Source organism: Narcine bancroftii, chromosome 4 (assembly GCF_036971445.1).
Source record: "Narcine bancroftii isolate sNarBan1 chromosome 4, sNarBan1.hap1, whole genome shotgun sequence".
NCBI lineage: Eukaryota > Metazoa > Chordata > Chondrichthyes > Torpediniformes > Narcinidae > Narcine > Narcine bancroftii.
This window is the reverse complement of record NC_091472.1, coordinates 192,387,466-192,401,715: the sequence shown is the minus strand read 5'-3', so window position 1 is coordinate 192,401,715 and position 14,250 is coordinate 192,387,466. Positions and strand designations below refer to the sequence as shown.

General features: G+C 46.0%; 1 protein-coding gene across 1 annotated transcript in view; it reads right to left on the bottom strand.

The window, feature by feature from the left end:
• LOC138761394 (oxysterol-binding protein 2-like) overlaps window positions 1-14,250 on the bottom strand; it is a 514,880-nt gene that overhangs the window by 441,983 nt on the left and 58,647 nt on the right. The window contains exon 2 of the mRNA XM_069933419.1: window positions 3,399-3,607. Coding sequence (XP_069789520.1) covers window positions 3,399-3,607 — 209 coding nt within the window. The remainder of the gene's footprint in view (window positions 1-3,398; window positions 3,608-14,250) is intronic.

Here is a 14,250-nt window from a genome sequence, read left to right as displayed (position 1 = left end):
CGCACCAGCGTCATATAGACCAATATCATTACTTAACACAGATTATAAGATAATAGCTAAACTATTCGCAAACAGATTAGCAGATTATGTACCTAAAATGGTAAATCTAGACCAAACTGGATTTATTAAAAAAAGACGAACAACAGACAATATTTGTAAATTTATTAATTTAATTCATGCAGTAGAAGGGAGTAAAGCGCCAACAGTAGCAGTTGCTTTAGACGCAGAGAAGGCCTTTGACAGAGTAGAATAAAATTATTTATTCAATGTATTGCAAAAATTCAGTCTACCAGAGAAGTATATTAATTGGATTAAAGCATTATATAAGGGGCCATTGGCGAAAGTGACAGTAAATGGATATATATCAAAGCAATTTAACTTAAGCAGATCAACAAGGCAGGGATGCCTACTATCACCCTTATTGTTCGCGTTAGCTATAGAACCACTAGCAGAATTGATAAGAACAGAAAATAATATAAAAGGGATAAAAATAAAAGACAAGGAATATAAAATCAGTCTATTTGCGGATGATGTTATAGTGTACTTAACAGAACCAGAACTATCAATAAAAGAATTATATAAGAAATTGAAGGAATATGGAGAAGTGTCGGGTTACAAGATTAACGTAAATAAAAGTGAAGCAATGCCAATGAATAATGCGGATTTCTCAAAATTTAAGAAGGAATCACCATTCAGATGGCAAATGCAAGCAATAAGATACCTAAGTATACAAATAAATAAAAATCTCAGCCATCTATATAAACTCAATTATTATCCACTAATGAAAAAATTACAGGGCGATTTAGAGCATTGGAAAGATTTACCATTAACACTAATAGGAAGGATAAACTGTATTAAAATGAACATTTTCCCAAGGATATTATACCTATTTCAGGCATTGCCAATACACTTGACAGAGAAATTCTTCAAGGAGTTAAAGAAAATAATAAGGAAATTTTTATGGAAAGGGGGGAAACCGAGGATAGCACTAGATAAATTAACAGAATGGTATAAACAAGGAGGCTTACAACTGCCAACTTTAAAAATTATTATAGAGCCGCACAATTAAGATACCTAGCAGATTTTTACCAAACAAGGGAAAAGCCAGATTGGACGAGATTAGAACTAGATAAAATAGGGGAAAAGATACCTGAACACATATTATATAAATGGGATGAAAAATTGGTACAACGTAGGAGTTCTCCAGTATTACATCATCTACTCAATATTTGGAAGAAGATTCATGTAGAAAGGAATAAAACAAATTACCAATTACCAAAACTAATAATGACGCAAAATCAGTTACTCCCTTTTACAATAGATAACCTTTCCTTTAGAGAATGGGAGAAAAAAGGGATCAAAAGAATAGAAAATTGTTTTTCAGGAAATAGATTATTATCCTTTGAACAAATGAAAGATAAATATAATATAACTCAAGATACAGTGCTGGCATATTACCAATTGAGATCCTACTTGAAGGACAAATTAGGAAGCAGTCTGAGGTTACCAGAGGGAAGTAACTTTGAATATGTGATTACAGCTACAATGATAATCAAAAGATTTATAACAAATATGTATATTAAACTGCAAGAAAAGGAGAATGAGGAAACAAATGGTAAAACTAAACAAAAATGGGAACAAGATTTAAATATAAAGATAAAAAAGGAAACATGGGAGAAGTTATGCTCTGGAACGATGAGAAATACAATAAATACGAGGTTATGTATGATACAATATAACTGGATACATAGGCTATACATTACACCTCAAGAGTTAAATAAATGGGACCCAACAGTATCTGACAGATGTTTTCGTTGTAAAAAAGAAATGGGAACAACAATTCATGCAATCTGGACATGTGAGAAAGTAGAAAAATTTTGGGAAGATCTAAACCAGATATTAAATAAAATTACAGAAAACAATATACCAAAAAACCCAGAGATCTTCCTCCTAAGTAACATAAAAAACAAAGAATTTGGACTTGATTTGGATGGTGCACAAAAAAGATTTGTTAAGATAGCTCTAGCCGTAGCAAAAAAATGTATTATGTCAACCTGGAAATTGGAAGATAATTTGAGAATACAACAATGGTATATAGAAATGAATAAATGTATTCCATTAGAAAAAATAACATATAGTTTAAGAAATAATATTGAAATATTTGAACAAATATGGGAGCCATACATGAAACACAATAGAGAAAACTACCGGGGACATTTACCACCTAAATTAACAAAAGGAGAAGGAAATGAAAAGAATTGACTCAGTGGAATTTCTTGTTTATTTTTATTGAATGACAACATTGTTAGACTGGTTTAATGTATCTTAGATTTTGTACTTTAAATGAATGGGGGGGAGGTAGGGAGGGTGGGATGGGAGGGAGGGGGGGGAGAAAATGACACTGTATATATTTGAAAAGGAAAATGTATGTATCTTGGTCAATGTGGTTTATGGTGTGAAAAATAAAAAATTTAAAAAAAAACTTCTGAACTTTTTTTAACCTATTTACTACATTTTTTTGCTGGCTGCTTGAATTCTGGATAACAGGGGTTTTTAACCATATCTTTACCTCCAATGGACACCACGAGGCTTGGTGGGTTGCTCCAGCATTCCCATATTTTAGCTACAATCACATCGTCTGCAGATTTCCGTGTTTCACTCTGTTCGTTAGAACACTCCAAATCACAGCCTCTCTGGAAATCTGGTTTAGTTCAGCATCAATTTGCCACGTACTGACGTTGAATATGGCCTTCATTCAGGTTGTGCAATGAAAAGAATTAATCCATGAGATCAATTCCAGCTTCATCGCTCAAATATCTAATTATTCATTGAAATAACCCGATTTGGACCACTTCGACTTCCCCGCTTGAAGAGTCAAAGAAATTCCATCTTTAAACACCAAATGCTCTTGTGAACATCCAGTTCATGAAGTGGCTGTCTGAAAAACACTTTTTCACAGCACAGGTTACAATGCAAGTCATGCGACCCTCGGTTGCCAAATGGGCATAAAAATTTTACTTTTTTAGAATAGCTAAATCATTGTGGTACAAAGATTAATTTTCTCCCAGTTTGTTCCCCAATCCAACAGAGGCACGCAGCGGTTCTTCCTGCTTTAATGCTGGGTCACAATTCCTTGCCTGACACTGTGGAACCACCATCATTCCAAGAACAATCACCAGGAATCCATTCTCAGATCAACCACTGCGGGACAATAAGTGAGGCACTGCCATACCTCGAGGAGAAAGATTTGTTCAAAATGCAATTATCAGACGCTTTCACCAACATGACATTTCGGTTATTAATATCTTCACATTGAATGTGTCAGAGTTATCCATTTGTCTCTGCAGAAAGCATTCTATTAGGGTTAGGGACGTAAATACATCTAGTAGGAAAGCTACCTGACTGATTGCACATCATCCGAATAGCTTTGGACTTGGCCAGTTCCAGTGCCGTCACCCAGCATCGGCGCTCCACCTCAGAGCTCAACTTCAGGTAGTAGGTGCGCCCGCTGTCCGAGATCACAATAATACAGGCATCCTCGACGTCAATGTGGGCAGTCGCCAGGTTGATGGTGCCTCTGCAGGTGTGCGCCATCTCAGCTTGCGTCCTGGAAAAATGACAAGGCAATACAAGGCTTCGTGAATGATCAGGCCAAAGACCTTTACACAAGATCAATGAGATTTTATTGATCTCTGCTCAGCATTTCAATATAGGCCCTACCAAAAATATAATCAGTAGGTCATCTTCCACAGGTTTGTTGCTTTCGTAGCAGGAGACCTTGTTCACAGGACCATCCGAGATGCAGAGAGGGTCTGGAGTCTCCCTTCCTTCCCCTCCGCACCCGCCCCCACCTTTTAGACGTGATCTAATGGGATCATTGCCTATAGAGGGTGCGCAAAATCCGTTACAGGCCCCTTCCATCCCGCACACAGCACCTGTCAGCTACTCCAGCCAGGAAAGAGATGCAGGAGGATCAGAGTCAGCACCACCAGGCTGAGAATCAGCTTCTCCCCATGGGCAGTGAGAACCTGAACAACAAAATGAACAAATATGTTCTGCATATGTATTGTTTGTCTATATGTGTTATATTTGGTTGTGTGTTTGCATGCTTTTGCACCGTGAACTGTAGCACGCTGTTTCATTGGGTTGTACTTGTACATTCGGATGTTAATAAACTTAAAATTGAATTAATATTTTGTATCCCTCTCACACATACACACACGCACCTCTCTCTCAATACATACAGTGTCCTCCATAATGTTTGGAACAAAGACACTTTTTTCCTTTATTTGCCCCTGTGCTCCACAGTTTTAAATTTGTAATCAAACAATTCACATGTAATTAAATTGCTCATTCCAAATTTTATTCAAGGTTATTTGTTTATATTTTGATTTGACAACATAGACGTTACAGCACTTTTTATACCTCGCCCCCTCATTTCAGGACACCATAATGTTTGGGACATTTGGCCTCACAGGTGTTTAATTACTTCATTGGTGCAGGCATAAGAGAGCTGGGCTTGCTTCTAAGCTTTTGATCACCTTTGGAGTCTGTAGTTGCCATTTTTCAATGAGGATCAGAGCTGTGCCAATTAAAGTCAAAGAAGCCCTTATGAGGCTTAATAACAGGAATAAAACAGTAAGAGACATTGACTAAGGATTACCAAAATCAACAGTTTGGAACATCATTATGAAGAAAGAACGTACTAGTGAGCTCAGTAATCACAAAGGGATTGGTATTCCAAGGAAGATCTCTATTGCCAATGACACAAGAATTCTCATTCTAATGAAAAAGAATCTCCAAACGCATGCCTGACAGAGCAGAAACATTCTTCAGAAGGCCGTTGTGGATAAGTCAATGACTACTGTCTGCAGACGCCTTCATGAACAGAAATACAGAGGCTACACTGCAAGATGCAGACTGTAGCAAAAATGGAATGCTTTGGATCGTGGGCGGTTCCTTTACACCTCCACACTTTGCTCTTGCCATCACTCCGATACAGGTTAATCTTGGTCTCCCCTGTCCACAAGATCTTTTTGCAGAATTCCGCAGGCTCTTTTAAATACTTCTTGGCAAACTGTAATCTGGCCATCCTGTTTCTGTGGCTGACTAGTGGTTTGCATCTTGCAGTGTAGCCTCTGTATTTCTGATCATGAAGAGTCAAGTGCAGTGCTGTCCATACTTTTCCAAAACTCATGAATGAATCGTCCAAGATGAAACAATGAACAAGAAGCATTATTTATCTTGGAGTGCTAAAGCAAGTTACAGCTACATCGATCTTTTGGTTTACGTTTCATTACTCGATCACCATGATGGTCATCGTGGTTGCAATCTCTTCGTGAAAAATATATGGCAGCACTGCGGTAAAGGCAGTGTTGCTGCTGGTGCAGACCCAGCAGAGCTGGGAGTGGAGAGACAGCACTGCTCCGCAGAGTTCTACCACCCAGTTCATCTGCAGTCAGCTACAACTTTAAATTGCCTGTTCAAGGAGGCGACGGTGGTTTAATTTAACATCCTGCAACCATGAAGTCTGTGGCCAAGACGGAAGCAGCGGACATGAGGGGTGGCAGACTCTGGGGGACCAGCGGACTGGTGCGGGGAACCAGAAATGAGGAGAAACATCCTGCCCTTCCCACTGTAGAGCTCATCGAAAGAATCAAAGACTTGTTGATCCAAACCAAGGCTTTTATTAGCAAAAGACAGGAGCTCTTCACAGGTGGCCGACCAGTCCGGAATGATCCGACCTGGCTAGGGACACAACCCTTTAAGGCCCAGACAGTAGGCATGGCTAAGCTCTCGACCAATCGCTGTAAGCACAGTCTAGATACTGTAACTATATACACTATATACATTGGTGATAGATCTGTACTATCACATTCACCCCTTCTTGGAGGACTGACCCTGGAAAAAAAAAACAAAAAAACGAGGGAGAGAAGGAAAGGAAGGGGTAGGTTAAGGACTGTAGCGGTCAGGGGGTATGACCATCTGGCGTGACCACCGTGGTGCCGGGATTGGGGTCGCTGGAGTGGTGTCACCAGTAGGCTCGTCGGGTGTGACCGCTCCTTTGCTCAATTCCCCAGTCGTGTTGTCGGCAGGGTGGTCCGGGTCATTGGGGTGCTGTTGGTCCTTCTGTTGCGGCATGGGGCCTGGGGAATAAAGAGTTGGGGAAGGTTGGGTTGGGGGTTTGCTGGGTCTACTGCGTCCTGAGCTGGTCCCGCACCGAAAGAGTGTCCTCCCGCCCGTCTGGGAACTCAACGGAGGCATAATGCGGGTTCGCGTGGAGTAGAGTCACTCGGTCGACCAAGGGGACATTCTTTGAGTGCCAGACGTGGCGTCGCAAAAGGACGGGGCCAGGGACGGTGAGCCATGCCGGAACAGTGGTTCCTGATTCGGATTTCCTTGGGAAAAGGAACATCCTTTCGTGGGGGGTGGCATTTGTTGCGGTACATAGGAGGGAGCGGATGGAGTGTAAGGCACTAGTGAGAACCTCCTGCCAGTGAGAGGTGGGGAGACCATTAGACCAGATAGCCAGTGTAACCGCTCTCCATATGGTGGCATTCTCCCTCTCGACCTGGCCGTTACCGCGTGGGTTATAGCTGGTGGTCCTGCTTGAAGTGATACCACACTCCAGAAGGTACTGTTACAGCTCTGCGCTCATGAATGAGGACCCCCTATCACTGTGGATGGAATTGGGGTACCCGAAAATGGCGAAAGTACTGTGAAGGGCCTGTATCACTGAGGTGGCAGTGGTGTCTGGGCAGGGCACAACGAATGGGAAGTGGGAGTACTCGTCGATGGCCGTAAGGATGTAGTTATTACGGTTGGTCGATGGTAGGGGCCCCTTAAAGTCTACGCTAAGACACTCGAAGGGGCGGGTGGCTTTGATAACGTGGGAGTTATCCGGACGGAAGAAGTGGGGCTTGCATTCAGCGCACACTGAACAGGCTCGGGTCATGGAGCGGATCTCCTCGACTGTGTCGGGTAGGTTGTGCGCCTTCACAAAGTGGGCAAACCTAGTGACCCCTGGATGACAGAGCGCCTCAAGGAGTTTCTGTAGTCTGTCCATCTGTATGCTGGCGCACGTCCCCCTGGAGAGCGCGTTAGGCGGGTCGTTGAGCTTACCAGGCCGGTACAGGATGTCATAGTTAAAGGTGGAGAGTTCGATTCTCCATCTGGCAATTTTGTCGTTTTTTTATCTTACCACGCTGGGTGTTGCTGAACATGAAGGAGACCGCGCATTGATCAGTCAACAGTGTAAAGCGCCTCCCAGCAAGGTAATGTCTCCAATGACGCACCGCTTCAACTATGGCCTGGGCCTCCTTCTCGATCAAGGAGTGTCTACTCTCTGGACCCTGGAGGGTTCTGGAGAAGAAGGCTACAGGCCGACCGGCCTGGTTCAAGGTGGCTGCCAGGGCGAAGTCGGATGCATCGCTCTCGACTTGAAACGGGACAGACTCATCGATCGCGTGCAGTGTCGCAGCGGCGATGCCGGATTTGATTCGATCGAAAGCCGCTCTGGCTTCGGTCAAGAGGGGAAAGGAGGTGGTCTTGATAAGAGGACGCGCCTTGTCGGCGTAGTGTGGAACCCATTGGGCGTAATATGAGAAAAGGCCCAGGCAGCGTTTGAGCGCTTTTTGGGTATGGGGGGGGGGGTAAGTCCATTAGGGGACGCATGCGGTCAGGATCTGGCATGACTATCCCGTTCTCCACCACACAACCTAGAATCGCGAGTCGTGTGGTCCGGAAGACACACTTGTCCAAATTGTAAGTCAGGTTCAGCTGACGGGCAGTTTGAAGAAATTTGTCTAGGTTGGCGTCGTGGTCCTGCGTGTCGTGGCCGCAGATGGCGATATTGTCCAGATACGGGAAGGTAGTGGTTAGCCTGTTCTGGTCCATCATCCGGTCCATTTCCCGCTGGAAAACCACGACACCATTCGTGACCCCAAATGGTACCCTGAGAAATTGATACAGCCGCCCATTCGCTTCAAAGGCCGTGAATGGTCGGTCCTCACAGCGGATTGGGAGCTGGTGGTAGGCCGAATGTAGGTCAATGGTGGAGAATATGCGGTATTGGGCGATCTGGTTCACTACATCCTTGATGCGTGGCAGGGGGTACGCATCCAGGAGCGTGAAGCAGTTAATGGTCTGGCTATAGTCGACCACCATCCGTAGCTTTTCCCCTTTCTTGACAACCACCACCTGGGCTCTCCAGGAACTTGAACTAGGTTCGATGATGCCCTCATCCAGCAATCTACGCACCTCACTCTTAATGAATTGCCTGTTTTCGTAACTATATTGCCGACTTTTGGTGGCCACAGGCTTCCAGCCAGGGGTGAGGTTTGCAAAGAGTGCTGGCGGGGCAATCCGGAGTGTGGAAAGGCCGCAGGATTGGCCCTGGGGCACGTTGTTCGGGTGCTTCAGAGGTGGGGCGATGGCAGACCAAGAGGGGGGTGTGGGGTCCCCCAAAGTGTAGGGACACCATTCGGAACTGACACTAAAAGTCTAATCCTAGCAACACTGGGGCGCACAATTGGGGAAGGACGAATAATTTGAAGTGGGTGACCATTACGCCCTGTACTTCCAGCGTGGCAATGCAATAGACCTTTATCCCGGTCGAGTGCAACCTCGTCGCTAATGAGATCCTCTGGGTAGTGGAGATAATGTCAAGTACCCAATGGAGGGCCAGATCTGGCCGGATAAAACAGTCAGTTGACCCAGAGTCAAATAAGCAATTGGTGTAGTGTCCATGCACTTTAATCAGTTCCATTGCTTTAGTGAGGGATGAGAGCATTGCTGGTTTAGTGTTATAGAAGCAGCCACTGATCCAGTTGACAGGGGAGTTCCGCGTGATGACGTCACGCAACGGGATGACGTCATAGACGAAGTCAGCACTGGTTGGAGGACCTCCCGGAAGTGCTGTTGTGGCAGCATCGGCGGATGAAAGGTAAGTAGTGGGGTTTGTAGTTGCTCGTGGTTGGCGGTGGGTAGGTAGTCGGTCGCGGCGGTCGGGCCCCGGCGGTCGTCAGCGAAGGACACTAGGGTGAGTACCTGGTTGGCCGCGGCGGGTCCCCAGTCGGTCGTGGTGGCCGCACTGGCGGCAGCGTAGGTGGCGGCAGCAGGGGAGCGGGCAGCAGCAGCGGTAGCGTTGGCCGCAATGGGTCCCCAGTCGGTCGTGGTGGCCGCATCAGCGATGGCGTAGGCAGCGGCAGACGGGGAGCGGGCAGCAGCAGCAGTAGCGTTGGCCCCGGGGGTGGCTGTGGTGGCGGCAGCAGCAGCGGTTGCCACAATCGGGACCGAGGCCTGGTCGAGTGTTCCGCACGGGGGCGAGAGGCGGGTCAACACCATGGTTGCGGGTGGGCTGCCCCTTCCGGGTTCGGCGTCTCCGTGACGTCAGGTGTTGCCGTGCAGGGGAGCCCTCTCTCTCATTGGACGAGAGCTCTGGGAAAGAAGAGTTTGAATGGGATAGTGGCGGTTGGGCTTCACACGAGGCACTGTGTTTGCCGGCGGCCATTTTAGACCTACAGACTGCAGAAAAGTGGCCGTTTTTAAGGCATTTCTGGCACCTGGCTTTTCTTGCTGGGCACTGGGACCTACTGTGCTTGTCCCTCCCACAGAAATAACATTTTGGGTTCACAGGGGGCAGTGTAGCAGCAGCCGACAGGCCGTCAGTATCTCGGGGGGTGGTAGGGTAGAAGGGCACTCTACTCACATCAGAACATGGGGTCCAGTCCCTAGAGAACTCGTTGGACTTTGAGGCTGCATCCTCCATTGTGATTGCAATCCGGGCCACGTCCTCTAGTTTTGCTACCCCTTGCTCGAGCAAGCGCAGCCTCACTTCGTTCGATCGGAGCCCGGCCACATAGGCATCCCGGACGAGGTCGCTAGTGATCTCGGCAGCAGGTTTGTCAACACAGTTACAGTCCTTGCCCAATGCCTTTACCACTTGTAAATATGCCCTGCTGAACTCGCCGGGCTGTTGCTTCCTCGATGCAAGCACGAGCCGGGCATGAACTCTGTTCACCGGTTGATCATACAGTTCTTTCAGTACCTTTATGGCTGTAGTGTAAGTGGTCTCATCCTGGATGTTCTTGTAGACTCTCAAGGACACCATAGACAGCAATGCTGTTAGACACTGGTTATCCTCCTCCACCCGAATGAATCTCAGGAAGTTTTCAAAGTTCAGCAGCCAGAACTTAAAGGCTGTAGCTGACTGTGGGTCGATATCAAGTTTTTCTGGCTGAGTCAAACGCTCCATCCCTTTCAAAAAAATTATTTTTTCTTTTTGTTAATAAAATTGTAGAGCTCATCGAAAGAATCAAAGGCTTGTTGATCCAAACCAAGCCTTTTATTAGCAAAAGACAGGAGCTCTTCACAGGTAGCCGACCAGTCCGGAATGATCCAACCTGGCTAGGGACACAACCCTTTAAGGCCCAGACAGTAGGCGTGGCTAAGCTCTCAGCCAATCGCTGTGAGCACAGTCTAGATACTGTAACTATATACACTATATACATTGGTGATAGATCTGTACTATCACACCCCCCCACTCCAGTGAGAAGGAGGAGCAAAGGAAATGGCCCTACAAGACGGTGACCATGGCAACAGACTAGCGAGGGGTTCAGCAGTTAAGGGACCCACATAGGTTGCGGGCAGCATGCGGACGGGGCCACTGCAGACTAGCTCATGGGTACCAGGTATTGGAACTGGGATTCGAGTGGGTGCTGAGGGCTGGTAGGACTCCTGAAGGGTCCTTGGGTGCTGAAGGCTTCCTGATTGGATGTGGAGCTCGGGTCACCGATGGATCAAACAGGGGTCTGTGTGGCTGCAGAGGCTGCGGGAGGGCTGGAGGCGAATTCACGGACATTCAGTGATTTTGAAAGGACTCCCTTTTGCTTCTCTTTCTCTCATACTGTAAGGGGCGCCGGGCAACATTAATGGAGACTTTTTGTCAAACAAAAATAAATTTTGTGTAATAGTGCATTTTCTGTTTTATTACATGATAATAAGAAAGAATCTCGTCTCACTTCGCCCTTCAGCCTGAAATCCAGCACCTCCAAGTTCAAGAATGGCTTTATCCAATACCTAGCAGGGTATTAAACCTTTCCATACAACCCTAACTATAAACCCCTATGGGACCACCAAAAGATCTGTCTGCACCAGCCATTTCTCAAAGGGGGTCCTATGGCTCCCCAGGAGGCCACAGCACATTTAAGTAAAGGCATTGTTTTCTTTTCTCCTCACGCAACACAAATATTTTGAATACGTATTATGGAGAAGGGAAGTGCAGAAGAAACCAAAACTTGACAGCTTCACTGGGAAGGGAGCCCGTAAACTTTGAGCAGAGTCCTACGGGGGCCTTAGCTGAACAAAGGTTGACAATGGCTGATCTTTAGAACATCACAGGCTCCATCGACATGAGGCGGTGGCTTAAAAAAGCAGCCTCTATCCTCAAAGACCCCCATCACCCAGGCCACGCCCTCTTCACTCTGCTACCATCGAGGGAAAAGGTACAGGAGCCTAAAGACGAGTACTCAGCGGTACAAGGACGGCTTCTTCCCCTCCACCATCAGATTCCTGAATGATCAATGAACCACAGACACAGCCTTACTTTTTGAGCACTATTTCTTTGTAGTAATGTCGTAAGATGGTTATTATATGAATGTTTGCACTGTGATGCTGCCACAAAACACCAAATTTCATGACTTGTTCATGACAATAAATCCTGATTCTGATTTTGCTCGCCTGTCTGGCTCCAATATTGTATTTATGCATTTAACAATAAAATCACATTGAACAAGCAAACCAGCTGTTGATTTCATTTCATGACTAATTTCACTTGCATTCTTTGGTGTGGTTTATTCCCTCCACCCAACTGAGTATCTTTTCCATCAGCACTCTGATGAGATCCACGTATCACTGGAATAGCATCAAATTTTAAAACAATTACCGTATATTTCAGCGTATCAGTCCACCCCCATTTATTGGGCTGTCCCAGGCCTCCAAGGAACAACCCAAAAAATTTTTTTAAACACCCCAATCGCAAGTGACAAAAGCTGTAAATTAAACAGCGACATCGTGCTCCCGGGGGAAGCAGGAACCTCGGCCCACCAGGCAGGAGTGGTGTCCAGCGTTGGGGAGCGGCAGCAACTGCGGGTGGGGAGGTCCATCGACTGATACACTGAATCGATGTCAATATGGTTTTCTCTGGTGAAATTAAGGTCTCAATTATCCGGCGTACAAGTCGACCCCTCCTTTTTGAGAAATTTTTTAGGGTTTCAAGACTTGTTTGCCGAAATATACGGTAAAGATCTTCATTGTTTATAACCAGCTGCACTGCTAGCATGGCTTGGTTTCAATCAAAATAAATAATTGGAATACACACAGGATATCCACAAAGTCTCCCAACCTTATTGCCTTGGCTAGCATTCAAAAGGAAGTACTGCATTAATGATCCTGTTTATTTTCAATGAGATATTAACTGTTAGAAAGTGGAAATGTGTGCCATAACTTCCTCCTTCACCAAATGAGATTATTTATGTCATTCGGGAGTATCGCAATCAGAATCAGGCCAATTGTCCTGAACATGTCATGAAATGTGTTGTTTTGTGGCAACAGTATTGTCCTTTACAGGTGCAAGCATTGCCATAAATTACAGTTCCGTAAATATAATATTTAAAAATAATTACTGCAAAAAGAGAAGGGTCTGTGGTTTATCGTCCATTCTGAAATCTGAAGGCGGAGGGGAAGAAGCTGTTTCTGTACCTTTGGGTGTTCATTTTCAGGCTCCTGTACCTTCTTCCAGTTGGTAGTGCTGTGAAGAGGGCATGGTTTGGGTGGGGGTCCTCTATCCTCGAGGCTGTTTTCTGGAGACACCACCTCTGGTAGATGTACTCAATGGAGTGGAGGGTGATGCCCATGAGGGCACTGGCTGAGTTCACAACCCTCTGCAGCCTTTTCCTGTCTGTAGCATTGGCCCCTCCATATCAGACAGTGATGCAACCAGACAGAATGCTCTCCACAGTACAAACTGTAGAAATTTGCAAGAGTCTTTTGTGACATACCAAATCTCCTCAAACTCCAAAAGAAATATAGCCACTGGCGAGCCTTCTTCATGAAGGCATCAACATGGAGGCCCCAAGATAGGTCTTGAGAAGTTGACACCAAGGAATTTGAAGTTCTTTACCCTCTCCACTGCTGACCTCTCAATGAGGACTGGTTTGGGTTCTCCTGGTTGCCCCCTCCTGAAGTCCACAATCAATTCCCTAGTCTTGCCAACCTTGAGCACAAGGTTGTTGTTGTAATACCACTCAACCAGCTGATCTATCTCACTCTTGTACTTCCTCATTGCCGTCTGGGATTCTGCTGATGACTGTGGTGTCCCTGGCCAGAGAGAGGAGAGCAGTGGGCTAAACACTCATCCTTGAGGTGTTCCTGTGTTGATTGTCAAGGAGATAACTGAATGAAGCATCGCAAGATGTCACAGAGCAAAAATTGCGCTTAACTGCCAGCTCAGCAGTTATAAACAATAGATCTGATCTGCATTGGATTAAAAGCTGGGATCAAACTCATTGAATAACTTACAATGAAATCAACACAAGTTCTGTGTCCTTCAACTCCAAGTTGTTTCACATGCCTCACTTCACCAAACGCTTGGCTGCAAATGACTGTTCAGAGTTGAGGGAATGTAGCCTTGTCAGAGTGGTACTCTCAAGTAGCAATTTTAATCTGAAGAGTGTAAGCATTTAATCAAGGATGTAACTTTTGCCCAACTCAAAATATCATGGCTGTAAGCACCACTTCGACAGAAGTTAATTCTGGCAGACCATCCAAGTTCTGTGCAATCAGAAACAGTGCTGCTCCGCAGGGTCCAACTGCCAACGGCTCCACCCAGTCTTTAAACAGCCTGTTAAAGGAGCCGAAGGTGATTTAAAATTCTGCAACCATAGGCTCTGCGCCCAAGATGGTGGTGCCTCGACTTGGCAGCATGCCACGAGGGGTTGCTGACTCCAGGGAGAGCAGCGGACTGGCGCAGGGCGCCAGAAACAGGGAGAACAGCACCCCCAGGTGCCCTGCACCTCCCCGACCCCACCCAAGAAGAACGATATGCATGGGAGATGACCCGACACGGCAGCAGTCAACATGTGAAGGACCCACACTGGCTGCGGGTTATGGGCAACTTGCAATGGAAGGACGTGCACCAGGCTGCGGGGTGCTGGAGACTGGCTCGTGGGAACCAGGTATTGGAACCAGGAT